The 25,779-nt window shown below is 39.8% G+C and overlaps 2 protein-coding genes across 4 annotated transcripts; both read left to right on the top strand.

Moving 5' to 3' along the window:
• The first annotated feature begins 169 nt into the window (after nt 1-169).
• LOC116932040 (cGMP-dependent protein kinase, isozyme 2 forms cD4/T1/T3A/T3B) lies at nt 170-21,836 on the top strand. Of its 2 annotated transcripts, XM_045180604.1 has the most exons (14): nt 170-443; nt 696-1,165; nt 10,005-10,171; nt 12,280-12,393; nt 12,664-12,769; nt 15,608-15,671; nt 16,613-16,690; nt 17,989-18,083; nt 18,173-18,319; nt 18,471-18,618; nt 18,717-19,058; nt 19,141-19,397; nt 19,708-19,770; nt 19,989-21,836. In XM_045180604.1, exons 2-14 carry the CDS (start codon nt 846-848, stop codon nt 20,152-20,154), a joined length of 2,067 nt encoding a protein of 688 aa, XP_045036539.1. In that variant the 5' UTR covers nt 170-443; nt 696-845; the 3' UTR covers nt 20,155-21,836. The 2 variants fall into 2 exon arrangements, with proteins under 2 accessions (XP_045036539.1, XP_045036538.1); XM_045180603.1 differs by lacking the exons at nt 170-443; nt 696-1,165 and adding an exon at nt 6,883-7,657.
• Nucleotides 21,837-22,161: 325 nt separating this feature from the next.
• On the top strand, nt 22,162-25,560 carry LOC116932057 (5-hydroxytryptamine receptor 1D). Of its 2 annotated transcripts, XM_045180606.1 has the most exons (3): nt 22,162-24,244; nt 24,308-24,658; nt 24,894-25,560. In XM_045180606.1, exons 1-3 carry the CDS (start codon nt 23,965-23,967, stop codon nt 25,370-25,372), a joined length of 1,110 nt encoding a protein of 369 aa, XP_045036541.1. In that variant the 5' UTR covers nt 22,162-23,964; the 3' UTR covers nt 25,373-25,560. The 2 variants fall into 2 exon arrangements, with proteins under 2 accessions (XP_045036541.1, XP_032795667.2); XM_032939776.2 differs by having other exon boundaries at nt 22,162-24,658.
• The last annotated feature ends 219 nt before the right edge of the window (nt 25,561-25,779 follow it).

Genomic DNA, 25,779 nt, shown 5'->3' with positions numbered 1-25,779 from the left:
ATCATGCTTTTTTCGTATTTTCTTTTTTGGATGTGGGGAGTTTTCAGGTTAAATAAAAAAAGAATTTTTTGAAACCTGCAACGGCCTTGGAATGGCTTAAATTCTTCTTTTCTGCTTTTCTGACCGCAATTCAAACCAACGCTACCTAGTGGGCATCGATGGCACCGAACGTACCAACCGCAGCCTGTTTGGTGTGGACTGTACAGTTTCCTTTTTCTTCTGCTGAAAAAACCTCTGTAACTCGTGTGTGTGCGAGTCTTTATCGTGTTTTTTGTACATTTTTGTTCTCGGTTTTCACATGTCCAACGGTTGCTAACTGTCTTGCCTCGATTACTACCTCATTTAAACGTTAAAGCCTGACCCATTAGCTATCGTTGGAATTGACATCGTATGAGTGTGTGTGTGGTGTGCCCCGAGGAGCCCGTTGATCATTATTCACAGTGGTAAATCTATTTTTAGCACACACCGTATGTGTGTGTGTGTGTGCGTGTATATGTATGCATGTTGCTGTCTGTCGGCTGCAAAAGACACATGCATGCAGAAAGAAAGGAAAGCAGTATGACCTTCCTTTCTCCATGTATACACATGCACACACACACTCGGGCCAAATCAATTTGCTGAAGTTGAGACTGGCGTGCCAGCTTTCTGGATCTAATCCCCTTGTTTGCTTTTCTTGGTGGCTTTGCGTATTTCAGAGTGATGGCGAGATGATGCTTGAGCCTCTGTTGCCTTACCAGACTTGGAGTGCCTTTGATAGAGGGATGAAGACGAAGCCCTCTGACTAAAATACAACGAAAGCAGAAGAAATACTCTACCACGCACACAACCACCTACCCACAGATAGGATGGGAACGATTCAGGAGCTGCAGGACACATTGTCCAAACGGGATGAGGAAATTAGAAACCTTCAGTCGGTCCTGCAGCTGAAGGAAGCCCAGATACAGCAACGAGAGGAAGAAATCCAACAGTTGAGATCCCATCTTGACAAATTTCAAAGTGTCTTTCCCTTCGGCGGCCAGCCAGCCGCCTTTCCGTCGCTCAGGCGGAGCACCATCCGAGAACCTCGAAAGGTCAGGGCCCAGGGTATATCAGCGGAGCCACAGGACCTGCAAACACTGCAAGACATCAGCCACCAAAAGTTCAACGAATACCCCAAAAGTGACCGGTAAGTCGTCAACCAAATGACAGTTTTTTACGCATGATAAACAAATAGGTGATCTAGAGGTGTGATGGTTGGTTGCTTGGCTTCTAAGAGATGGAAGGAAAAAAAAAAAAAACCCCAAAAACTTGAAAGTATTGTAAGCCATGAGGCCAAGGGGCTTTCATTCCAAATGCGATAAGCTATTGACCTTGATATGCGGCTGTCTGTCTCTGTCGTTCTCTCTTTTTCTAGCTGTTCCCTCCGAGTATATTTAGGTTTACATTTTAAAAAGAAAACGATATAAAAGGAATAGAAAGAGAAAAGAACGACTTGATATCTGCACACGCGGGAGGATGTGGCCGTGCCGAGAAGGGAAAGAGAGACATGCGATAGCAAAAGCAACTGTGTCCGGGAGTTCTCTCTCTCTCTCTACACATATACACGCTCTTTTTTGGCTCCTTTGCTGCTATTTATGAAAATCAAGAGCCGCAGGGCGTCCATCGTTCTTTGCTCTTTTATAACTCTCTTTTTGATTCCCGTCAGCGGGACCCGAGCTGTAACGAGCAAAAAAAAAACACAACAACAACCACCTGACCCATTGAGTAAGAGTTCCGTCCGTGTGTGTATGTCTTTTTCTTTCTGTTCTTTTTTTTTATTTTTCTACTTTAAAATAACGAGATACAAGAACAAAAAGAAGAGAAACTGTTATGGTTCTATTCTCATGCAAACGGTCGCTAATGATGAAGCAGAGAGAGGCTATGAGGTGCCCCTTTTTTTCCCCTCCCGCAATGAAAAACTAAGAAATCAGTTTTTCTTTTTTCATTTTCGAAAAGGAAATAAAGTTGATGGTTGTTTCATGTCGTTTCAATAACTTGCTCCGGCAGCCATTTAAAAAAAAAAGATGCCGGGCACCGTTTAGGGTGGTCTCCATCAATTCCTTCCCGGCACGTGTGCCAACTTCTTGTTATTATTATTATTATTACTATTACTATTTCTTTATAGTAAAAATTTGATGAAATGTTCTGAAAATTCCGCTTGCACAATAAGATTAGGTCATCGAGTACATAGAAAACGTCAAGAGAAGAATTTTTGGATTCGTATTTATTTTTTTACGATTATCTTTTTGAAGACCCTGATTGTGTCTCTAGAATTGTTTTTTTTTTTTTTGTTTTATTATTATTCTTTTGTGGGTGTACACCTCCGATGAATGGCTGTTGGTTGTTTGGCTCTGAGGTCGTTCGGTTTATCACGCTGACTCACCTGGCGGGAGTTCTTACATTCCCGTTAGTGATATGGCCAAGTCGTGCCTTACTTTGTTTGTCAAGAGCAATTTTCTCATTTTTTTTTCCTCATTCATTTTCCTTTTTGTAACATTTATTTTTCTTGAAAAATATTTTATTTTTCAAGGGTTTTTAATTTTATTTTATTATTATTATATTTTTTTTTTGTATGAAATTTTTCAGAAAGTTTGAGCAGTTAGTTGTCGAGTAGAGAGCATGAGTTGTAGCGAATGAGAAGCACACGGCATCATCAGCGGGGCGTGAATGGGCCTTGGTTCTCTCATTACCCAGTTGTGTGTGTATTCTTAACCTTTTGGGTTGATTGAATCGTGTGAAAGGTATAAAACATTCAAGCCGTTGAAAGATCGTTATTATTATCATCATTATCTGATGTACGAAAGAAAGAAAAAGAAATGGAAAGGGCCTGAACATCGCGTTCTTTTTTCTTCTTTCTTTCTTTCTCCCGTCTGGTTAAGGCGTGTGTGTTATTATGGCGTCAGATAAAGAACAAGTCTGAATGATGTATCGTTCGCCACCGCTAGATGTCAGCTTTTTAAGGCGCTGTGCTATTTTCCGCAGTTGATGTTTTTTTGTTTTGGTTTTTTTTTTAAGGGTTCGTTTGAGGCTATTTTTCGAAGTTGATGTTTTGTTTTTTAGACTCATTTGAATGAAGCAAACGCATTGTAAAACATGATTCCAAATTTGAATGGAAAAAAAAGGGCGGAATATGATGAGTTTGTTCCGGCATATAATAACAAGAGAACTCATTAATTTTTATTTTTATTATTATTATTTTTTTTTCTTTCGTTGTAATTTTTTGTTTTATTATTATTTTTGTTGTTGTAGTTGCTCGGTAGGAAAAAGAAAAAAAAAGACAAAAGAACGACGAAAAGAGTTTTTGTTTGAGGTAGGTGGGTTGCGGGTTCGGGAGAGTTTTCGGGACCGAAAAAGAAAAGAGAGGAAAGTAACCATCCAATGAGGTCATTACGATGTAAAAGGCAAAGAGTCTGAGGGGGGGAGGGTTAGTCGTAACGGAAAGGAGAAGAAGAAAATCAACGTCGCCGTGAAGATAGATAGAAGATATTTTCGCTTGAAACTCACGAGGTCACGAAACAAAACGTCGCTGCTGCTGCTGCTGCGGCTGCTCTAAATTTTGCTTCAAAATGAATCGTTAAAAAGAAAGAAAAGTGTTGTGATTTTGAACGCGAAACGCACAATAGAAGCACTCGGGAAACGGTTGAAAGAAAGAAAAACAAAAAAAATGGGGGTCGTAGACGTTAGTTTGGTGGTTTTGTTTTGTTTTCGCGTGAAAAATATTCGTTTGTTCTCTTGTTTATAGCCGTGCAGACGTGTGGGCACGATCCTTTGATTGTTGCGCTCTTTCCAGTTGTATCGTTTGACGTTTGCTGTTTTCGGGGCTCATTACGTAACGTATTGGCATTATGAGCGTTCGATGTGCGTCTGCCGTTGTCTGGTAGTCACATTCTCGGAATCGATCATCATCTATACACACACATGGTGACTAGTTGATGGATGGAGCACGGCTATTGATTAGGCAAATTCCAATTTTGGGGAAATGCGTGTGTGCATGTGCAAAAAGGCTGCAGCGGATGACGGATGATGATTTGAGTCCGCCACGGGACTTTTGACTCTCTGTGCGTCTGCCCGTTTGCACGCCACCATCCCTCTTATTTTCTCTCTCTCTCTCTCTCTCCTTTTTTTTTGTTTTGTTTTGTTTTGTTTTGTTTTTTTGCTTAGTGCCAAAAACGAAGTCTTTTTGGTCACAGAACCAAACCAAGTCAACCAAACCAACTTGTTTTGGCTACGAGACTTTTTTATTTTATTTTGCTGAAATATAATAAATACGAGAGAAAAGAGGGGGGGCGCCATCGTCGTCGTTTGCTCGGTTCATTTTTGTTTGATTATTTTCAAGCTCACCTAATGGTCGTTATCACGCTGACTGACCAGCTGCTCACCCGTTAGTCCCTTACTATCTCACATGACTGATTGCTCCGTGTTGTTATTTATTTTTGTTGCTGTTGTTGTTGTTGTTGTCTGGCGTGATTCAGTTGAGTTGATTGCAGGAAGCGAAGGTATTTTTTATTTTTTTTTTTATTTTTTTGAATTTTTATAATGACGTCATTCTTCTTTTCCTTTTGCGCTACCTGCCCCGTCATTGTTGGATGGACCCGATAAAACAAAAAACAAAAACAAAAGAGGGACTTTGTCGGTGGTTTCATCGGCGCTTTCGACCGAATTAAACACACCGCATCAGAACGTGTAATAAGACAAAGAAATTTAATACGAGAGCAATAGACGCGAAATCAGGAGAGAAAGGCCCTTTTATGGGGAAAACAGAAGAAAAACAAAAAAACAAAACAACAACATGAGAAATCACATCCAAAGGGGCGGCAATTGTTAACTACTTTTTTTTTAAATTTTAGTTTTCGTCCACACGCACAAAAAAAATTTTTTTTCATGAATTCGGGAGGTTTTTTTTTTTTTTTTTTTTTTGCGATTTGAAAAGCGGCTTTCACGAGCGGGAAGATTTTTTTATTTTTACATTTTGCAATCGTTCTACATTTTGTTTTTTATTTTTATTTATTTATTTTTTTGTTTGTCCGTCAATTCAAGCAGATTCCTTACAGGAGAGAAAGTGTTTTCTGCGCTTTGATATCTGGATCAAATTTTTTCGCATTTAGACCCCCCCGAAAAAAAAAAATAAATAAATATTATTATTATTTATTCATTTATTTATTTTAAAAAAAAAACTAGAACAGACGACTTTTTTTCATTCCCCCCGTCCGTGTTAGGATTTTTTTTCGTTTGTGTGTTTGTCTTGTTTGGTTGTCGTCAACCCGAGTAAGACAAAAAAAAAAAAAACTTGTATCTTTGTTCCCGTTGTTATCCCATCACTATGCGCAGGTGGGGGGGGCTGACATTTTGAAAGAAAAAAAAAAAAACAAGAGAAAATGATTCGAAAAAGAAAACGAGGTGACCCCGCGTACGCACAAAAAAAAAATTTATGTTTCGTGAGACAATCAGCAGAGTTTAGTGGGGTGGAAAGGAAATGAAGAAAATGTGTCCAAATAGTTGATCAAAGGTGTGAGATGACTGCCGTTAGCGTTTCCTTTCACCCTTTTCTTTTTTCTTTTCTTTCAATTTTATTATTTAAAAAAAGAGAGAGAGAGAGAGAGAGAGAGAAAGAGACTTGACCCAGATTAGTAAGACGACTGTGCTACTCTACAACTGGTGTCTTGCAACCACCACCTTCGTATTTCAACAGCAACTGACGTGAAAAAGGAAAAGAAAATCAAACACGAACGAACGAACCAATTGATATCTCTCCATTCCTTGCATCTGTTGCACGCCATTGGCTGATGGCAAATTAGCAGTTAAAAAAGAAACAAAGTTTTTGTATAGTAGTAGTGGTGGAAAGCGGTAATGATGATGTCTTTTCGGTTGTTGTCTGCCGATGGAACAAGAAAACGATTCGAAACATTTTTGACGATGGAAAAAAAAAAACTTAAATTCGTTTTCGTGTTCCCCTCCCGAAAACTACCGACGCTCGTTTTCCTGTTGTTGGTTTTATTTAAATCGTCGTTTTGTTTGTTTTCGTTTGGAAAGTAAAAGAAAAAGAAAGAAAAAAAAATGGGTGGCCCGTTGAATGCGGAGCTCGTGCTCGGTTGATCACCAGTCATTTGCTTACTAAGAATCAAGAAGATGAGACCTCGTAGAAATAACGTGAGCGTGCCATTTCGGGTGTGGTGGAAGGGCGGCGTGTTTAAACAGAAAAAAAGAAGAACGCAAGAAGGAGAGGGTGAGAGAGGCCGACAGACAACAACAACAACAAAAGAAAATGGGGGCTGCCCCATCGTAGCAGAATGCCATCACCCATGCCCATCACGTACAAAATGTCGGGCTTGACCTTTTGTGGTGTTTCTCTCTCTCTCTCTCTCCTCTTTTGATTTTTTTCTTGCGCGCGTTCGCGAGAGAGAGAGAGAGCTACGTTTACGTATACGTAACACCGTCTATGACTTACACACGACCCGGCCAGAGATTTCTTGATCGGGTCGTCGAGGTCGGCGGGGGTCGCATATCTTCCCTATACCAACCAGCTTGTTTGACTTTCGAATAGGATGCAGCGCCAGCTGTGTGTGTGGGTGGCGAATGTGTAACGAAAAATGTCACGTGGGAAAAGAAGAAGATTCGAAAAAGAAAAAGAAAAGAAATACCAAAATAAAATGGAGAAAGAAAACGAGACCACCGTCACGGTCTGGCAGTAGAACGTTTTCTCTTTTCAATAGTTTGCCCCCGCTGCTGTAAAAAAAAAAAAAAGGTTTTTTTTTTTTTTCTTGTTGCTTGTTGATGGGTACATTTTACACTGGATGGAAAACTTCCTCCCGCCGCCGACCCCTGTCTCTGATGTCTCCTCGGAGCTGGTGGGCCCGCACGCAGTTTTGCTTTCAGTAGTGGGACGGCAGACGGCCACACTAGACGTGTCGGTTCTTGGCTCCTTCTCTCTCTTTTTTTATTGCCTCCCCCCCTTTCGTCCAATTCAAAGTCTTTTTGGCCGTGCGTGTTTTGTTTGGTTTTTGGAAAGCCATTTTTTTGCGTGGATGAAATTTGGGTTTCATTGTTGGATGTGTCGTCGACGGTGAAGAATATCATCAACAAGAAAATTAGTGTCGTAGTTCATTTGTTTTTGTTTGGTTTATTTTTTTTTTTCGGTGGTGAAACGATTCGTTTTTCTGTTGTTGTTGTTGTTGTTGTTCGTGGAGTGGTGGGCAGAAGAGATTTCAAAGTGCGTCATGTCGTCATCGTCGTACATGGCGGTGGAAGTGCTGGAGAGGAAGTTGGCCGCCCGTGACAAGGAGCTCAAGGAGCGGCTGGAACGCATCAGCCAACTGGAACGAGAGCTGAGCCAGCGCGACGCTCTCGTCCGTCAGCTGCGGGCCGACTTAGACAAATGCCAACAGGTGTTGAAGCCGCTCAACCAGCACGTCCAGCAAGAGCAGGGACTGAGCGCCGACATGGCCAAAATCGCTCCGTGGCGCGTCGGCAGCAAAAACGGGCCGGCCGCTGCCGCTGCTGCCGCCGCCAGCGGCTTGGAGCCGCGCTTCAAAAGACTGGCCATCTCGGCCGAGCCGCTCCTCTTGCCGCGCTCTTTGCTGCTGGCCAACGCGGCCGAATTGAAGCAATCGTTGCCCGTCAATCGGCAGCCAAAAAGCGCAACGTGAGTCATTTTGTTTTTCCCGTTTTCGATGGGCTTTTCCCTTCTTATTCTTCCATCGTCGCCACTTCAAAATAGGCACGTCGTACACTCTATTCCCCCGCCCTTCCTTTTTCCTAACGGCTGTACTCCTCTTCTTTTGTAGGGCGACAGCAGTCGCAAGGCAAGCCAAAGGGGAAATGAGTCTAGTCACGAAATGTCTTTCACTTGAAATCATAATTTTTTTTTTTAAACGCTATTGGCTAGTGCCACTGCTCTTTGCTACTCGATGCGAATAGACTCTTGTATTATTCAGATATAAATCTGGCCTTATTTCCTTTTTCCGTTTCTTCTTCTTTTTTTTATTGTTCAATTTTCTTTTCTTTTGCGTTTGGAGAAAAGAAGAAGAAAAAATGACGTCACACACGCTGGCGGGTGTCAATTGATTGACGACCTCTCGTTGTGTAATAGAGAAACAACAATTCCAAAAAGAAAACACGAGAATGTGATGTTGTAAATTCAATCTCGCAAAAGACTCTGAATAATAATAATTAAAAAGAAGAGGAAAAAAAGGGAGGGGGGGGGGAATGGAACGATGACTACTAGTTGATTACCGAATACACGTAGTACGTAAGAACCAGACATAGTCTAACACAGAGAAGGCCCCTCTAGTTGTGTCTAGTTTTTTTCTTTTTTTCAAAGAATTCTTAGATTGTGTGCGTGTCGGGTGGAAAAGAAAGAAAGAGAGAGAGAGAGAGAGATTCAGATGTGTGTGTGTGTCTCGTTTCTTTCTTTCTTTTTGATTGAATCACGCCCCGCGTATCTCGTCCCGCGTGAGTAACTCCCTCCTTGTTGTTGTGTGAATGAAGTCGGGATCAATGCCATCTTTTTTCCACCCTCGTGACTGGCGCTCGCTAATGAATAAGTTCCAAGTCTCTCTCTCTCTCTCGTAAATCCGCTTTTTCCACTCAAATATTTGAGGGAAATAAGAAAAAGAAAAGAAAGGGAAGTCAATCTCAGCTGACAGCTGCTACGGTACTGACGGGAGTAATGATCAGCACGTGATTTTTCACGAATCTCGGCTGATTTTTTAACGCGAATCGTGCACGTATATCCGAGAAATGTAATTAAACAGTTTCTTGTGAATGTTGAAGGAAAAGAAAGAAAAAAAAACGAGTTTTTTTTTAACTTTCTATCAATGGCGAAGCCGATTGTGTGCAGAGAAAAGAGGCGGACTTTCTAAAAAAAAATAAAACCGGGCGAGTTAAGAAAGCGCGAAGGCGCTAAAATATTTCCGCTGGATGTTTTAGTAGAGAGAAAAAGAGAGAACAAGCGCCACACACTATCTATCTCGGTGTGTATTATGATTATGATTATTATTATTATGATTATTGTCAAACGATGTGACGCGTTCTCTTCAGAACCAGATGGCGAAAGAAATTAGGTCACTCCCGTCATAGAAGAACCCCCCCCCCTCTAAAAAAATCGACTTGAATATTATTTTTTTAAGGCTGAATTGACGTTGCTACTATTACGTCTTAAAAAAAAAAATGTTTAAAATAAATATTACAGAAAATAGTGGCGGGTAATCAGCGCCGCCTTTGGGTCCGCTTTGGCCCAGCTGGACGACATTAGCTCGTGTGTATAGTGTGTGTGTGTGTGTGTGTTTTTTTAAAGGGGAAGGGAAAGAAAATGGCCGTAAATTAGAAGGAAAGAGAAGAAAAAGAGCGGCTTTTGATTGGTCTTCCGCCGACGTCGCTGCTAGCGCGCTCGTTCATTTGAATATGATGTACACGCGCATATCTTTTTTCTTTTTGTGTGTGTGTTGAATGTTCTTCTTCATCCCTTAAAGTTGTTTTCTTTTTTTTTTTTTTGTTTTGCCTGTTTCTCGTTTTAAGTGTTCCTCTTTTGTTTTGGCCTTTTTTTTTCTTCTTCTTCTTCTTTTTGTTTGATGGTGATGCGTGTAATAGACACAGGCAGACACATAAGAAGCCTGGAAGAAGAAAGAAATCCGTTTATGAATGAAATAATAAAAATATTAAGACGGCGTCTTTTTTTTTTAATGCGACGTCCGTTGAAAACAAAAAAAAGATGAAAAGCAAAAAGGTTGGCGGCAGAAGAAAGAACGAAAAAAAAAAAGAAAAGAAAATGTGCGTATTTTCTCACAAGACACTGATTGACGATGACGACCGAATTTGGCTTTAATGACGCTTCGAGTTGAATGCGTTGCGCGAGGTTGTTGTGCAGAAAAGGCCGATGCTAATTTTCGCTTCTTTTTTTCCCGCTTGATTAATGAAATGTCTTTAAAAAAATAAATAATAATAATAATAAAATTAATTGCGTCATTTTTGTTTTCTTGATTTGATGGCAGATCGCGGGATTTGATCAAAGCGGCAATCCTGGGCAATGATTTCATGAAGAATTTGGAATTGGCTCAAATCCGTGAGATCGTCGACTGCATGTACCCGGTGGATTACCCGCGCGGCAGCCTCATCATTAAGGAGGGCGATGTCGGCTCCATCATGTACGTCATGGAAGGTGCGTGACTAAACGCGGCAACGATGACCGTGTCGTTTCTCGCCATTTTTCTTCATTTCTTTTTCTCTCTCTTTTTTTTTCATTGGGATTTATCAGCAGTAGTAGCCGTGATTATGTGTGTCTGTGTGTGCCCTTGTTGATGGGCTATCCGGTTTCGTGGGCGGATGTTGAGATTTATTCCCTAGAAAAAAAAAAAAAATTAATTCCCCCCCTTCTTTCTTTCTTCGGTACCTCCCAACAACAACAACAACAACAACAAAATCAAAGAGAGAAAAGTGTGAATCATAACCAAAACAGCGCCCGGATATCAAGTTTATTCTTTTTATTTTTGGTTTGCCCGGTCGGTATATATCTGTATGTGTGTGTGTGTGTGTATATTACATATATAACGATAACGGCTGGACCGCCCTGGTCGTTTATCATCGGCGTGATGATGATCAGGTGTTCCTGAAGGGGGCCACGGCCCTCCTCCGCCAAGTTCTTCTACACGCACACGCACACACACAAAGGGCTTACATCCATTCGACTTCAACCCGATCCGTGAGTCAATTAGATGTCGGTAGAAAGAAGAAGAAGAAGAAAAAGATCGGCATAAAAAAAATATGCGCCGCCCCATTTTGTTGTTGCAAAAAAAAAATGAGTTTTGAAAAATTCTCTTTGTAACACACTCGCCTCTAGCCAGTTGGAGCTGAGAAAAGAGGCAGACCCTCGGAGCGTGAGTTGCCCGTATTTGGCATCCGATCGCCCTCGATTCCCTCCTTGTCCCTCTCCACTTCGTCGTCCATCCCGCCGCTCTCTTTTAGCCGAACAACACACACACACACACACAGACACACTCACACCGAGAGAGAGAGAAACAAACATTTAAAAAAATGAATGCATTTTTCGTTGTTGTTGGGCAGTGTAGGGTTGTGGGTAAGCAAAGAAACAAAAGCAGATCGGATCTTGTTTTTTTAGCGGTTTTTTTAGTGGTCGGATTTTTAGTTAGAAATGATCATTTTTCTTTTTGAAGGGGGGAGGAGGAGGTCTTGAAATTTTTGATTTCAAGATTGATGTCGTGCAAACTTGAAATTAAATATTTAAAAAAGAGAGAGAGAAGGTGTATAAGAACCGAGGTCGACGACAACGACTTTCTTTATCCCCTATTCATTTATTATATTATTCAGTTCTGGGGACGGATCGTTAAATATAATATATTTTTTTCAAAGTCCTTTTTTAGAATAAACAGGAAAAAAAAAGGGGGGAACTTTGAATCATTCTGGGATAAAAGAGGAAGAAGAAGAAGAAGAAAGTGGTAGTAGTTTGGTGTAGTAATGGTTGGCCCAGTGGGTGAAAGAGGAGATGGGAGCGTCTCAAGTGGTCATTACCTCTTAACTGCATTTAAAAAAAAAAAAGAGTAATATAAATCGTTTTTTAAAGAAGTGGGTCCTTGAACTGCGCATGTTGCTATATAGCGGGGGGAGATTGTGTTTATAGTCGTTTTTCTTTTTTAAGGGAAAAAAAAAATGATTTCATTCTTTAAAGAAGATATAGTCCCCTGTTTGGTATGGGACTTAATTTATTGTGTGTGTGCCGTGTTGTCGATATCTTGTAACCAAAACAACAATTTATTAGCCATTTTAACGACGTTCGGGGCTTAGAGAAGAGAAAAAAAAAACAGAAACAGACACGCGAAGCATCGAACGTTCTTCGGGACACTGCGGGACCGCGGGTTGATTTACGGACCGTCAACTTGTGGTCCCATGTTTTGTTGTTTTTCTTGCTCACGCGTTTTTTGTTTTGTTTTTGTTTTTTCCCGGTGCGCGTCCCCATCTTTTTTAATGTCGTGTGTATGCGCGGGTTCGTTTTTTAAATGATGTGTATATATTTTAAACGTGTTATTTACTAGCGCAAGCGATTGTTTTCCTCCCGATTTTGATACGACCCTCTGCTGTGTTGGCATTTTCATTTTCACGTCGCTGCCTTGCTATTTGCATTTGTATGGCGGACTTGACGTCCGAATGACAATTGTCTTTGACACGCAAACGGCGGGGCAACGTTAAAAAAAAAAAAACAACAATTGATTTTTGTTTTTTGTGTTTCTTTGTGTGCGGCCGAATGATTCACAGAGGGCAAAGTGGAAGTGTCGAGAGAAGGCAAATATCTGAGCACCATGGCGCCCGGCAAAGTCATGGGCGAGTTGGCCATCCTCTACAACTGTAAACGAACGGCCACCATTAAAGGTAAGGAAAAAAAAAGAAAAGAGAAATGTTTATTTTATTTTATTATTTTGTTTCTTTTCATTTTCTTCGACCAATAATATAGATATGTATGAAAATGGTCAGACGTGTATATATATACATATATCCGCCTGTTTCTTTTCTGTTTTTAGATTTTGATTAATTTAAATATCTATTTTGAATATGATTATTTATTGTTTTTGTTGGTTTGTTTTGTTTTGTTTGTTTTTTTTTCGGGCATTTCTTATTGTTATTGGCACGACACAAAATCAGCGGCCATCGACTGCAAATTGTGGGCAATCGAGCGTCAAGTTTTCCAGACGATTATGATGCGGACAGGGTTGATTCGACAGGCCGAGTACACCGTCTTCCTCAAAAGGTAAAATGCTAATTTCTTCTTCTTCTTCTTTTGTTTTTATCATTTCCATGGATGGAGCTACCGGATTCGGGGTTTCAGACATACTCGTATCTTTTCTTTTTCTCCTCTTATGCGTGTCTCTTCGTCCCCCCCCACTGCCATGTGTTTTTTGAATTCTGGGCTGAAAGGGGAGATGGGGTGGATAGATCTCTCATTTATCAATTCAAAACGTTTGTTTTTGTTTTGATTTGTTGGACTGGATTTGAATTTTTCCCCCGAATGGGAATGTGTCGCCCTGCATTTCTGGCATTCTTTTCTCTTATCAACCAGCGGCTCACGAAACAAAACAAAAAAAAAGTCCGTTTCTTATTCCTTTGCGGATTTCGCTCGTCGATCCATAACATCTCACGCAACCCACACATTTTCCGACTCTTATTATTCCTTCTTTTTTTCTGTTTTTTTTTTTTTCCTCTTCATTTCATCGCCATCTAAGGTGGCACAGTCGTGAACAAGCCAAAGTTGTATTATGTTAGCTTGTAAAGAATATTGTCCAGTTTTTCACGTCTCTCTCGTGCGTCTTGTCCAAAAGAGATGAACCAAACCCCACCCACGTCCTCTTTTTTATTTTATTTTTTTTTTCCTTTGCCAATGTTTTTTTTTTTCATGAGAATGAAAGAAGGTGGGCGGCCTCCCCTCGAAGAGCAACGTTTTTGAATTGAGACCTATAAACAAGTAATCCCATCGAGAAAGAGGAAGAGAGACGGCACCGTACCGGTTATTTTTATTTTTGTTGGTTCGTTCGTTCACCTAAAGATGAAGACTCTGTTAACATTCGAAAGAGTAAGAGTTCAATTCACCTGTTGTTGCTTCTACAGGGGGTTGCCCTGGGTTGCCTATACATCATCGAATGTTGGGAAATGTTCCCTGCCGATCGGCCGCCCGCACCGTGGCCATTTTTTTTTTTTTTTGCCCGCCCTACCCAGGAAATTATATTGTTATACACCTCCATGATTCTCTCTTCGTTCGATGATGAACTGTTCAAAGACGAAAAAATCGTGATTTTTTTTTTGAAAGTGACGGACGTCTGCATCAACGGGTTGGTTGATTAGTCAACGAAAAAACATTTTATTTTATTTTAATTTTTTTTTTTTTTGTGAGCTTTGAAATTTTAAAGAGACATGGAAGATGTGAAGGAATAAGAAAGAAAGAAAGAAAAAAGAAGGGGAACAGCGGGGGCGAATCATATGGAGACTTAGAACAGGTTTTTTTTTTTTTGTTTCGTATCGTAACTTCTGCTATTTTCGTGTACCTGACAGTACGTCGATACCCCCCGCCTAGTTTCCTTATTTATCTTCTTTCCCTCCTTTTTTTTTTTTTTTAAATTCATTTTAAAATCTTTTATTTTATTTTATTTTTTTGCCAACTTGTTCGCGTGTGCTACGACTCAATCGAACCCCATTCGTTTTTTTTTGTTTTCGCCAACAAGGTTGGGCTTGCCTATAGCCGGTAGTCATTTATAATGGCAGGTTTGAAGTGAAATGAAGAAGAAGAAAAAGAAAAAAATCTTTTATTATTATTTTTGTTTTTTAAGTCAGCGTTTATCAAGTGCCGTTCCCTGCGATCAAGTTGAATCGACTTTGTGTCGAAGTGGGGGGGAGGTTCCTCTCCCATTTTTTTTCCTTTTTTCTTCTTCTTCTTCTTCTAAAAAAGACACAAAAGAATGGTTTGCAAGCAAAGAAAAGAAGGAGCGATGATGGATCCCCCCTTTGCGACGACGAGAAGAAGAACGACGAAACCTTGTTTTCCTTATTTTGGTGCTGTTTGGACGTGCCCAGCACCGTCAAACTGAAACGGACGGGACGGAAAAACGAACGGACTCGAACCGAAAAAAAAAAAAAAAAAAGACGGATGTCTTGCACCGTCGCTGTCATTTCTTTTTTCTTGACCGGTTCGGAGACGCGGGAAAAAAATAAAAAAATAAAAAAATTAAAAAATAAAAATAAAAAATAATAATAATACATTTTTTCGGGGAAAAGATAACGTCATCTGGCCGTTTTTTTTTGTGGCAGAAATATTTAGTTACATTTTTTTCGTTTTTTTTTTATTATTATTTATTTATTTTTATTTCGTAAAATAATTTTATTCAATTTTTTTGTCTTATTCAAAAAATTTGTCGTTTTTTTTTTTATTTCTTTAGATAATTCTTTTTATTTATTTTTTTTTGTCTTATTCGAAAGGCTGCGCGATTTTCAAGTTTATTTATTTTTTTTTTTGCGAGTTGCACACCGAGGAATTTGCCTCACCAAAAGAGCCAGGTGTACAATATTTTTCTTTTCTCACCTTGGGAGGGCTCCCCCCATTTTCGTATTTTCTTTCTCAGTTGGCGAAATCGGAATTGAAAAATGTTTTTCTTTCTATATTGGGTCGTAGCGGGCCGACATCGTTGGGCAAGCAACACACTGATCGGTTATTTACAACCGAACCCAAGGCGTAGAAAACGAGGAAGTTCTGCCCGCGTCCGTCTGTGTGGTTTTTTTTATTATTATTTATTCGATAAGAAGTAAAAAACAAAACAAAAAAATATTATAATAATAATAAAGATTAAAAAAAAAAGGTTGTTATTAATGGTGGACTTTGGCTAGCCTATTTTTGGAACTCTCTCTCTCACCTTCGCCACGTGGCGTAGTGAACTCTTCGATGTTGATCGGGGCATTTGAATCGACACCTCCGGTCACGCTTTTCTTTTATTTATTTATTTTTTTCCTCCTTCTACCATCATTTGTTGTGTTGAAAATGGAGGAAGAAAAAGAAATTTCATGTTCCTATTTTTTGTTTTCTTTTGTTTCTATCTCCACACAGTGTGCCAACGTTTACGAATCTCCAAGAAGAGACGCTCATCAAGATCGCCGACGTCCTCGATGAGGTAAGAGTAGACAACCGAATCCATCGATATATCTTTCAAAACTATCTATATGGATACAATCCATTATTCATGAAAAAAACAAAACACAAGAAAAATTCTCCTTTATTTTTTATTTCTTTTGGGTTGTTGTTGTTTTGTGCGGTTGTCCCATCTGTCATTACTTATCGTTGCAGTGCAACAACAATCGAGGCCGCGCGCATTTTTGCCCGCAGTTGCAGTTGGGAGCCCCCGTGTCGTGTCCGTTCTGTGATTTATGCTTCACCGCATAACCCAAACATGAAACAAACAAAAAAACAAAAGAATATTGTTGGAAATGTATCGCTAGTAGTAAAAAAAAAAGAACAGTAACAGTAGAAGAACAAAACAACAAAAAAAAAGGAATAAATGCATCGTAATTGACCCTTTTTGTTTTATCTCTTTGCCATCCCGATGTGGTTCAACACGAAAACCGATGAACGCATATCTTTTGAAAAAAAAACAAGAATTGGCCATTTTTTTTTTTTTTTGTTTTTATGGTTTAAAAAAAAAAAAAAAGTAATACAAAAGGGAACCCACAACATTTTTGCCATTAGCAATGCCAAACAATAACCCCCGGAGAAAGGCCCACCTGCTGGCTAGGGCAAAAAAAAAAAAATGTTTTTATACTTTGTTGTTTATTATATCTATACCTGCCAGCTTTTTTTTGTTGTTGTTGTTTTCTTTCCTAGTAATCATCATCTGATTCGCAAGAAAATCCCCCCCCTTTTTATTTTTTATTTTATCTTGTTTAGTAAATCAATAGAATGCCGTTCGTTTCCACCGTATCAAACCGAATTTCTCTGTGTGTTTCGTGTTATTCAATTTGATGGATGATCTAATGTTTTGTATGTTTTAATTTTTTTCATGTTCTATGCCGCCGCTCACCGCCATCATCGTCTTCTTTATTAAAAATAAAAAAAAAGTGTTTTTACAATCAAGGCGACTACATCATCCGGCAAGGAGCGCGAGGTGACACCTTTTTCATCATCAGCAAAGGGCGGGTGAGTTTCTCTCTTTTTCTATTTATTAAAAAAAAAAAATACATTTGGCAATTTTTTTTATTTTTTATTTTTCTACGTTTGCGCGATGACGCATCAATCCTAATAATCTAAGTAGCTGGAGGAGAATGTTTTTATCAATGGTGCGAGGTGATTACCTTCTAGACAACAACAACAACCAAAAAGAGTTTTCTTTTTTGAGAGGGGGATGTCTGACTTAAGACAGCAACTTGTTTTTTTCTGCTACCAGATGGTCTTTTTTTTTTTTTTTTTAGAGGGGATTGTCGATGGCCACACCTTTTTTTTTGTTTGTGTCTGCGCGTGAGTCTGCGTGCTTAATTGCTCAGCGTCTTGCAACGCGAAACTTGTGAATCGCCATGACGAAATTGAGAAACAACAAATGAGGGGGGAGATATAGAAAAAAAGAAAATGGGTGGACCCCCTATTTTCCTATGAATAAAAAAAAAAGAAAGAAAGAGGAGGGGGGGATAATTTGCATATATATATCATTAGACTCCGTATATATGCGTATTAATGGTAGACGTGAACGAGGGGGTTTGATAGCCGTTACACATCATCAACAGAATGGATCAACCTTTCCCTTCGGTTCTATTCCCGGTTTTTTTTTTAAAAAACAAAATGAAAAAAACATTTGCGGTTCGAACGTAGCGTCGATTTTTTAAAACAATTTTTCATCAAAGGCCCGGCAGCGGAAGGGCGTTAGTGGTTTGTCCAGTTCAGCTGTTTCTAGCGTTGTTTCAGTTGTATATTCCAAGTCTGCGCAATGCCAAAGAAAGAAGAATGGAGAGAGACTTGGACTTGGGTAAAAAGAGACAAGCACAAAACACAAAAAAAAGGGGGGGGGGACCCTCCTTTAACGAAGCTGTCTAGTAATCAAGTCACGAAAAAGGCAGCCACTCCTCTCTTATGCACAATTTCGCTCCTTCTCTCTCTCTGTGTGTGTGTGTCTCTGTCTCAAGTCACTGGGCTCCGTTATTTGCATATGACCAAAAATGAAACCGAAAGAAATGTACGAAAAAAAAAATATCAAAAGAAATAAATCTCTTCCTGCCATCGCCTCCCCCTTTTACTATACAGAAAAGGGTAGGGGGAGGGGCAGGATGAAGAAGAAAAAAAGTGAATCATTCATCCCCATACTGGTAAAATGTGTAGACACACGCAGCCTCGCTCTGTGCGGTTGTGTAATGCAAAATGACTCGACATTCGAGTGAGAAAAGCCAGTTTCCTTGATTTCTTTCTTGAATTCTATTTGATTTTTGTTGTTGGATTTGGCGGGGTAGGTGAAAGTGACCATCAAGGATCCGAACAGCGTCCAAGAGGAGTACATTCGGTCGTTGCAGCGCGGTGATTTCTTTGGCGAAAAGGCCCTCCAAGGGTACGTTAATTACGCGATGGATTTCAATGTTTTGCATTCGTTTCTTTTTTTAAATATTGGGCGCGCTCTGTGTTTTCACTGTTTTACAGGGAAGACATACGAACGGCCAACATCATCGCCGACGATCCCGAAGGCGTCAGCTGTCTGGTGATTGACCGCGAGTCGTTCAACCAGCTCATCAGCGGACTGGACGAGATCCGCACCAAATACGTGGACGATGGCAACGCCAGTCGCAAGTCAGTTTTTCTCTTTTGATTGATCATTTGCATTCATTCATGTCTCCTTGTCCCCCACAAAAAAAACAAAACACAAACGGGATCATCGTTTGTCGCAACTCTTTGAGTTCACTTGTTTCTTTTTTTTCTTCCATTTGTGACATGTCAACAGGATTCACGACGCTTTTGCGCACGTCCAGTTGAGCGACATTCGCGTGATAGCCACGCTGGGTGTCGGAGGATTCGGCCGCGTCGAGCTCGTTCAGATCAGTAACGACACGTCACGCTCCTACGGACTCAAGCAGATGAAAAAGAGTCAGGTAAAACAAACTGGTTTCCCCATATCTTGCTGGGTCAGCCCGTCTGTCGCTCATGTTGAGGTTGTCCTAAAAAATTCAAATGTCGACATTGTTGGCAGATCGTAGAGACGCGACAGCAGCAGCACATCATGTCGGAGAAGGAGATCATGGAGGAGGCCAATTGCGACTTCATCGTCAAACTGTACAAGACGTTCAAAGATCGCAAGTATTTGTACATGCTGATGGAGGCGTGTCTCGGCGGCGAGCTGTGGACGATTTTGCGCGACCGCGGCAATTTCGACGACTCTACGACGCGCTTCTACACGGCGTGCGTCGTCGAGGCGTTCGAATACCTGCACAGCCGCGGCATCATCTACCGCGACCTGAAACCCGAGAACCTGCTGCTCGATACGCAGGGCTATGTCAAACTGGTGGATTTCGGTTTCGCCAAGAAGTTGCAGGTCTTGTTTTTATTTTTATTTTTTGTTTGTTGTTTTTTTCAAATGAAAAAATGAAAAATGAAAAGAGAAATGATGAAATTAGGCCGGGCGGAAAACGTGGACGTTTTGCGGCACTCCCGAGTACGTGGCGCCCGAAGTGATTCTGAACAAAGGGCACGACATCAGCGCCGACTACTGGTCGCTGGGCGTGCTCATGTTCGAACTGTTGACGGGCACGCCTCCCTTCACCGGCTCCGATCCCATGAAGACGTACAACATCATCCTCAAGGGCATTGACGCTGTCGACTTTCCGCGCAACATCACCCGCAACGCCACCGCCCTCATCAAAAAACTCTGCCGGTATCTTCAAACAATTTTTTTTTTTCTTCCTTTTCTCCCCCTCCTTTTTTTTTCCTTTTTTCTTTCCCTTTTTTTTTTTTTTTCCTTTTTTTTTTTTTTTTTTGGTTTTTTTTTTTTATTTTTTTTATTTTATTTTATTTTTATTTTTTATTTTTTTCCTCTTTTTTTATTTTTTATTTTTTATAAATAAAAAATAAAATACCGAAACACCATCCTTCCGCATCGTCTCGTGTCACGGAAGAAACTTGAGCTTTTTATTTTATTTTAATTTTACTTTTTTCGGTAATTTATTCTAATTCTTTTTGGACAGTGACAATCCGGCCGAGAGATTGGGCTACCAAAAGGGCGAAATCCGTGACATTCAGAAACACAAGTAAGATTCTTTTAAATATATATATATAAAAAATAATAAATAAATAAATAGAGGCAGAGATGATGGATTGAAAAAAAAAAAGTTTCAAAAAATTTGGTTATTGATTGATCGTAAAAATGCGTTCGTTTTTTGTTGTTTTTTTTACATATTCATTTGGGTTGCGTTCAATCACGCGTGATTGGTTGATTGGTACGTCTACCCCGAATTTGCCGGTGCAGGTGGTTTGATGGATTCAACTGGGAGGGGCTGCGCAATCGAACGCTAACGCCGCCCATCATCCCCCAGATCCGCAGTGCAATGGACTCGTCCAACTTTGACGAGTACCCACCAGACATGGACGGCCTGCCACCCGACGACGTGTCCGGCTGGGATGGCGACTTCTAAGTCAACTTTTTTTTTTCTTTTCTTTCTTTTCTTCTCGCGTTTTTCTTTACACCCGCAAAACACGCACGGTACACACACACACACGCAAACCTTTTCGCCTAATTTTGTTTCTGTTCACAATCCAATCGACAGTTCGACTTTATGTCAAACAATTTTTTTTTGGTTTTTTTTCCCCACCTGCCCCAATTTTTTTTTTTTTTTTTTGCGTGTGTCGTTATTTGGAATCACCTTCTTCAAATCCGTTTGACTGTTAACTTTTTTGCATAAAAAAAAAAACGCCCACACACACACACACACACGCCCGTACAGTTCAAAAGAAACGAATGTGGACATGATTTTTTTTTTTTTTTTCACATTCTCTTTTGTTAGTTTTCCCTTTTTTTTTTTAATTTTAAATATTTTCGGTGGGACTTTCGTCATCGTTTGCTGAGAAGGAAAGAAAAACAAAATTATTAAGTTGGACAATTCAGAAAGAAAAAAAAAATAATATTTCATAATTTATCGATTAGTTAAAACAAAACGCAGGCCTATACACACACATACACACGATTTGTTATGTAATATTTTACATATTAGAAGCAACACAAAAAGCAATAACCGTTGGGTGCCTTTTTTTTCGGATAATGTTCTTTTTTTTTCTTTTACCGTTGTTGTTGTTCCCCTACCACCCCTGCCACCCCATTTCTTTCTTTAATTGGAAAAGAAAGTTTTTTTTTGTATTTCTCGATTGTTGGATCGCCAGTTGCAATCATATTCCATTTTTCGCCACTCTTTTCTCGCTCTTGTGTCAACATCCTGCGATTCATTTTCTTTCGGGGGGGAGTGTTTCTTCCCTCCGAAAAGAAAATCAAAAAATTATTCACCTGGGATCGAAAGACACACAGAACAACAACAACAACAACAAAATGGGAGTTATGTATGCCTTGTTTACCTTGTTCTCCTTTCTCGCTCCTTTCAGAAATTAACTCACTCACTCGCTCTTGCCTCTCTCTCTCTCGACTTGTCTGCCACACCCTCAATCGAGACCACACACAGATGGACATATTACAACTGCACACACACACACACACACACACCAACAATGTCTCCCAGTGACGCAAAAATAAAAGAACGAGAGTCTGTGTCATCATCCTGCCTCCCCAAATAAATTTGTTATATCCCCACTCGGTGCAATCAGCAATCAAATCCGAACGAGATTTGTATTGGAAAGAAAAGAATTGTAATTTTTTTTTTTTTTTTTTTAAGGTTTTTCGTATTGAAAGTTGCAATTTTTGTGAAGACGAAAAGATGATTTCAGATGATAGAGAGAGAGAGAGAGTCATCCATCACTCGTGCCTTTTTGTCTCTCTCCTTCCTCAATCCGCAAAGCCTTATTCGATGTGTTACTTTGTCGTTGTGTTGTCATCGTCATCCCCTCTATTTCCAACATGTTTTCCCTGTCAAACTGCCTTTAAAAAAACAAAACAAAAAAAAACCCCTGTGAAATTGGAAAGAATTCATTTGTTTTACTCCTCTCTCTCTCTCTCTCTGCCTCTTTGACATTTGAATTTTGGCGCTCGACAACGAGAGCTATAAAGGACAAGGAGGAGTTTGGACGAGAGTAGAGAGGCTCGGAGTGTTGGGATAAATTTATTGTAGTTTAAAATAATAATAATAATTAATAATAATGAAATCTTTTTGAATTTGTTGGCATTTTTTTTTTTACCCTACACCTCCCCCTTGTTTGTATTATTATTATATTTTTTTTCATCCTTCATTTAAATAAGAAGAAAAGAAAAATACAGTTTTTGAGAGGAGTCAGAGAGAGAGAGAGAGAGAGAGATGCCGCCTTATAATATTACCGCCTCTCCCTTAATTCAATCTTCTGCGTTTTATATTTTGTATTTTTTTTGTGGCTATATTAAGCGTGAAAGAGACAATGTCCCCCCAACTCTTTATATCTCTGTTGTTTATGTAGCAAGTGGTTTTATTATAACAGAGGCTATTTGTTCCATATGTGAAAGGAGAAAAAAAAAATCTAAAAAAAAAAAAAATCCAATTTTTGATGATCCTCCTTTAAAACAAAAAATTAATAAAAATTAAGGGAGGAGCAGATGATTATCGAAAAAAGAAGAAAACATCAACCAACAGCAAACCAGGCAAAAGAAGACAAAAAAAAATCCTCCTCTTCCTTGTACTAGCGAAAAAAAAAAATTAAAAAAAAAATTAAAAAAGGAAAAAAAAAATGCTTTCATACACACACACATTTGTTCATGACTCATGTGTTTTTTTTTTCTTTGTAATTTTACGAAATTTTAAATTTCATTTTCTTAACCTTTTTTTTTTTTTTTTTTTAATTTTATTTTTTTCTTGCAGACAAAATAGGAACGCCTGTAATGAGTTTTTTTCTAGTTGGTGTTTGAAAAAAAAAGAGGGGGCAGGGAAATTAAAAAGTCGTTTTCTGCACACCGTTTGCACGGGGCTTTCGGGGTTGACGACTCCCGAAAAGACGGGATTTGTTGCTGTAAAAGAGCTGGTGTACACGCACAAACATTTGGCATATATTTTGCTTCGACGCCCAGTAAGGCAGTAACGTCATTGGACGCAATCATAGACGGTGTGTGTGTGTGCAAGTCTAACCTGTTATACCGCGTACACGCAACTAAGGAGGCATGCATTTTATATTTTTATTTTATCATTATTAATTGTTGTTGTTTTTTTTTTTCTTTTTCAGAATGTCAGAAATGAGATTGTTTTTTCCCAAATAATTAAACAAAATATATATTTTTTTACAGCCAAGTCCAAAACAAGTTATGCATTTTTAAGTGGGCGACATTGTTATGTTTTTTTTTGTTTTTTTTTAATTATTATTTTATTGTTGGCTGTATTTGATTTCCCAGACAATTCCAGGTGTTTTCAGCCCAATCTCCTAAATTGGCGGATGTGTTTCATTCTTTTTCACATTTCTTTTAACTTTTCCGCTAGATGTCAGGAGAATCGCCAGGATTAAAAAAAACGAAAACAAACAAAAAAAGGTAAAAATATTTCGTGTTTTCCCAATACTCTCAATGACTGTTTTGTGATTCTCCACAAGCCACTTTATGCATCGTCATTGAATCATTGACTGGAGTACTCAAAATATTGCAGTCACTTTAACGCACTTTGCTGCGTCATCCCCACAAAGGAGGTCACCCCACGCTTGCCTGATTTATTTTTTTATTTTTTTTATTATTATAATTTATTTTTTTTTTGTTTTTCTGAAGAGCTTCTTTACAAAAATCGGATTTATTTTATCTTGTCATGCAGAGCTCCTTGTTGGTTACGCTAATCAAGTCCAGGAGGAAAAATTAAAAAAAAAACTGGTCTTTTTGGTACGACAAACAACCGTAAATAGTATAATTGCTAACCAAAAGATGGCGTTTCAGATAAAAAGCCTAACGTCACTTCAAATGTGTTTTACTCGCAGTTTGTTTAGAAATGAAATTAACAATTAACACTTAACTCCAATCGTTTTTCTTTCTAAACCAATTGCCCGACATTTTCCGGAGGTCATTGGATCCGATCCTTGTTATTATACACAATAAACACGTAAATATTGTTATTACCTATGTTATCATGTATACCAGACCTTTTTTCTAATAATTGATGCAGGACGACGGCAGGCAGAGCCGACAGTATCTAAATTGTTGACACTATTGACGTCAGCATAGCGAAAGCCTGGACGCGCATGCGGCGATTGACGCCGAGCAACACGGTAGATGTTTCCGCTTCTTGTATGAAAGTACCTATTGCTAAAAACATCGCCGCTTAGTTGGCACACGAAATAGCAGGATGAATGAAACGAATTCAACTGCGACTCGTGTAGCGGCCAGTGACTACGACGTGCCCATCATGGCGCTAACTGTCACGTTTGCTCAAATAGTTTTCCGACTCACTGTCGTCTCTGTTGGCATGTTGTTGAACAGTGTCGTCTTCTTGGTGGTGAGCTGTTCGCGACAATTGCGCTACCCGCGTCACATTTTCTGGGCCGCCGTTGCGCTGGTCGATTGCCTTTTCTTAGCGCAATGCGTTCTGGAACTGGCCGTGATCGTCAATCACGATCACCTGGCGTGTACGTTTAATGTTCTGTTGGCCTTCACAGACTACTCGATCTTGTTACTCTTCCTGTGTCTAGCGGCTCTCGATCGCTACCTGGCCATTGTCCGTTACGAACGATACAAACGAAGCGTCACAATTCGAGCTACTGTCACATTGCTTTCGTGTGCCGCTGCCGTGACGTTCGTCATCATAACGAGTCCGTTTTGGACGGGCCACAGATCCGTCCACACCTGCACGATTCATTTGGCACAGATGTACTGGGTTTTCGCCTGGAATTCGTTGCTGGGCATTTTTTGCGTCTTCCTTCATGTCATTATCTTCGTCAAATCGAGGAAAATTATTCGCAGTTATTTCCCCAATCGTTGCCAACCTCCCATTACGCTCAAATTCGTCGATCCTGCTGTCCGTTTGCCTGGCCACCATTCTGGTAAATACTAAATTTCATTTTTGATGTCCACGTGATCTTTATCGCTCCTCATTCGCAGTAGATTCATCAAGACTGACCACCGACGTAGATGACCTAACTCGAAATGACAATGATTGTTTAGTTGCCTGGACAAAGCGTTCAATCATATCAAATTATAATTGCCTGACTAAAAAAACCCAACGACCTTTCACTTTCGAAAAGTGAAAACATTAATCGTTTTTATTTATTTATTTAGTTATAGCAAACGTAGGAGGCGACAGGGAACTGTCAAGAGCTGCACGAGCATCTGGACCAGCTCGGTTAGAAAACCCATCATCGTTGGACAGAGATCTCTTTCAAAAAATGAATCTCCATGGAGACGGTCTTCATGCACCAACTCATCACGCGGACACGGAATGCTTCCCGTGGATGCAGGGCCGCTCGATAGTCAGCCGGATGGAAGCTCGGGCTGCTGTGCGGATGTCCGTTAACCTTCTACCACTTTGGCTGTGCACCTTCCCGATATCTTGTACATCATTGGCTATTTATTGGTGCATTCGCCTCGGCGGTGATTGCACCATTTTAGGTCAAATCATGTCCTACCTGCGTGATGTGTTCTTGCTGCACAGCATCTACAATCCAGTTATGTACATGTGCACGAGTTCCGAATTTCGGAGGGCCTTCAATCACATCGCGTGGAAATTGAAAATTGGATGTCAGACCGGCACAAACTAGAGCCACAATTGCATTTTTGCATTTATTGATATATGTATTTTCGCAATTACGGTAAATTTCCATGCAATTCACGAGTTTTTGGCTGCTCCAGTTTTTCAGCATTTCTTATTTCCTAGAATTCAAAACTGTAATCAGAAGATTGGTATATGTTTCACAAAGAGGCTTTGCGAATACAACTTGTTTTTATACATAATTCGAAGGATTGGGGGAAGGGGGGCTTCAATAGTTTTCCAGAAAGACACCTAAGAAACGAAACGAACGCTTTTGACTTCGATTTACACCCACGTACTGCATACACCGAGAAAGCTTTAACGAAGCTTTAGGTTTGTTGACAAGAAAATTTGGGCTAAAAACGAAGTTTTTTCTTACAACAAATTCATCATTTATCATATAGCTGCTGCAATCTC

The sequence above is a fragment of the Daphnia magna genome, linkage group LG10 (assembly GCF_020631705.1).
Source record: "Daphnia magna isolate NIES linkage group LG10, ASM2063170v1.1, whole genome shotgun sequence".
Taxonomy (NCBI): Eukaryota; Metazoa; Arthropoda; class Branchiopoda; order Diplostraca; family Daphniidae; genus Daphnia; species Daphnia magna.
Note: the sequence above shows the minus strand (reverse complement) of the source record. Positions and strands in the feature narration are given on the sequence as shown.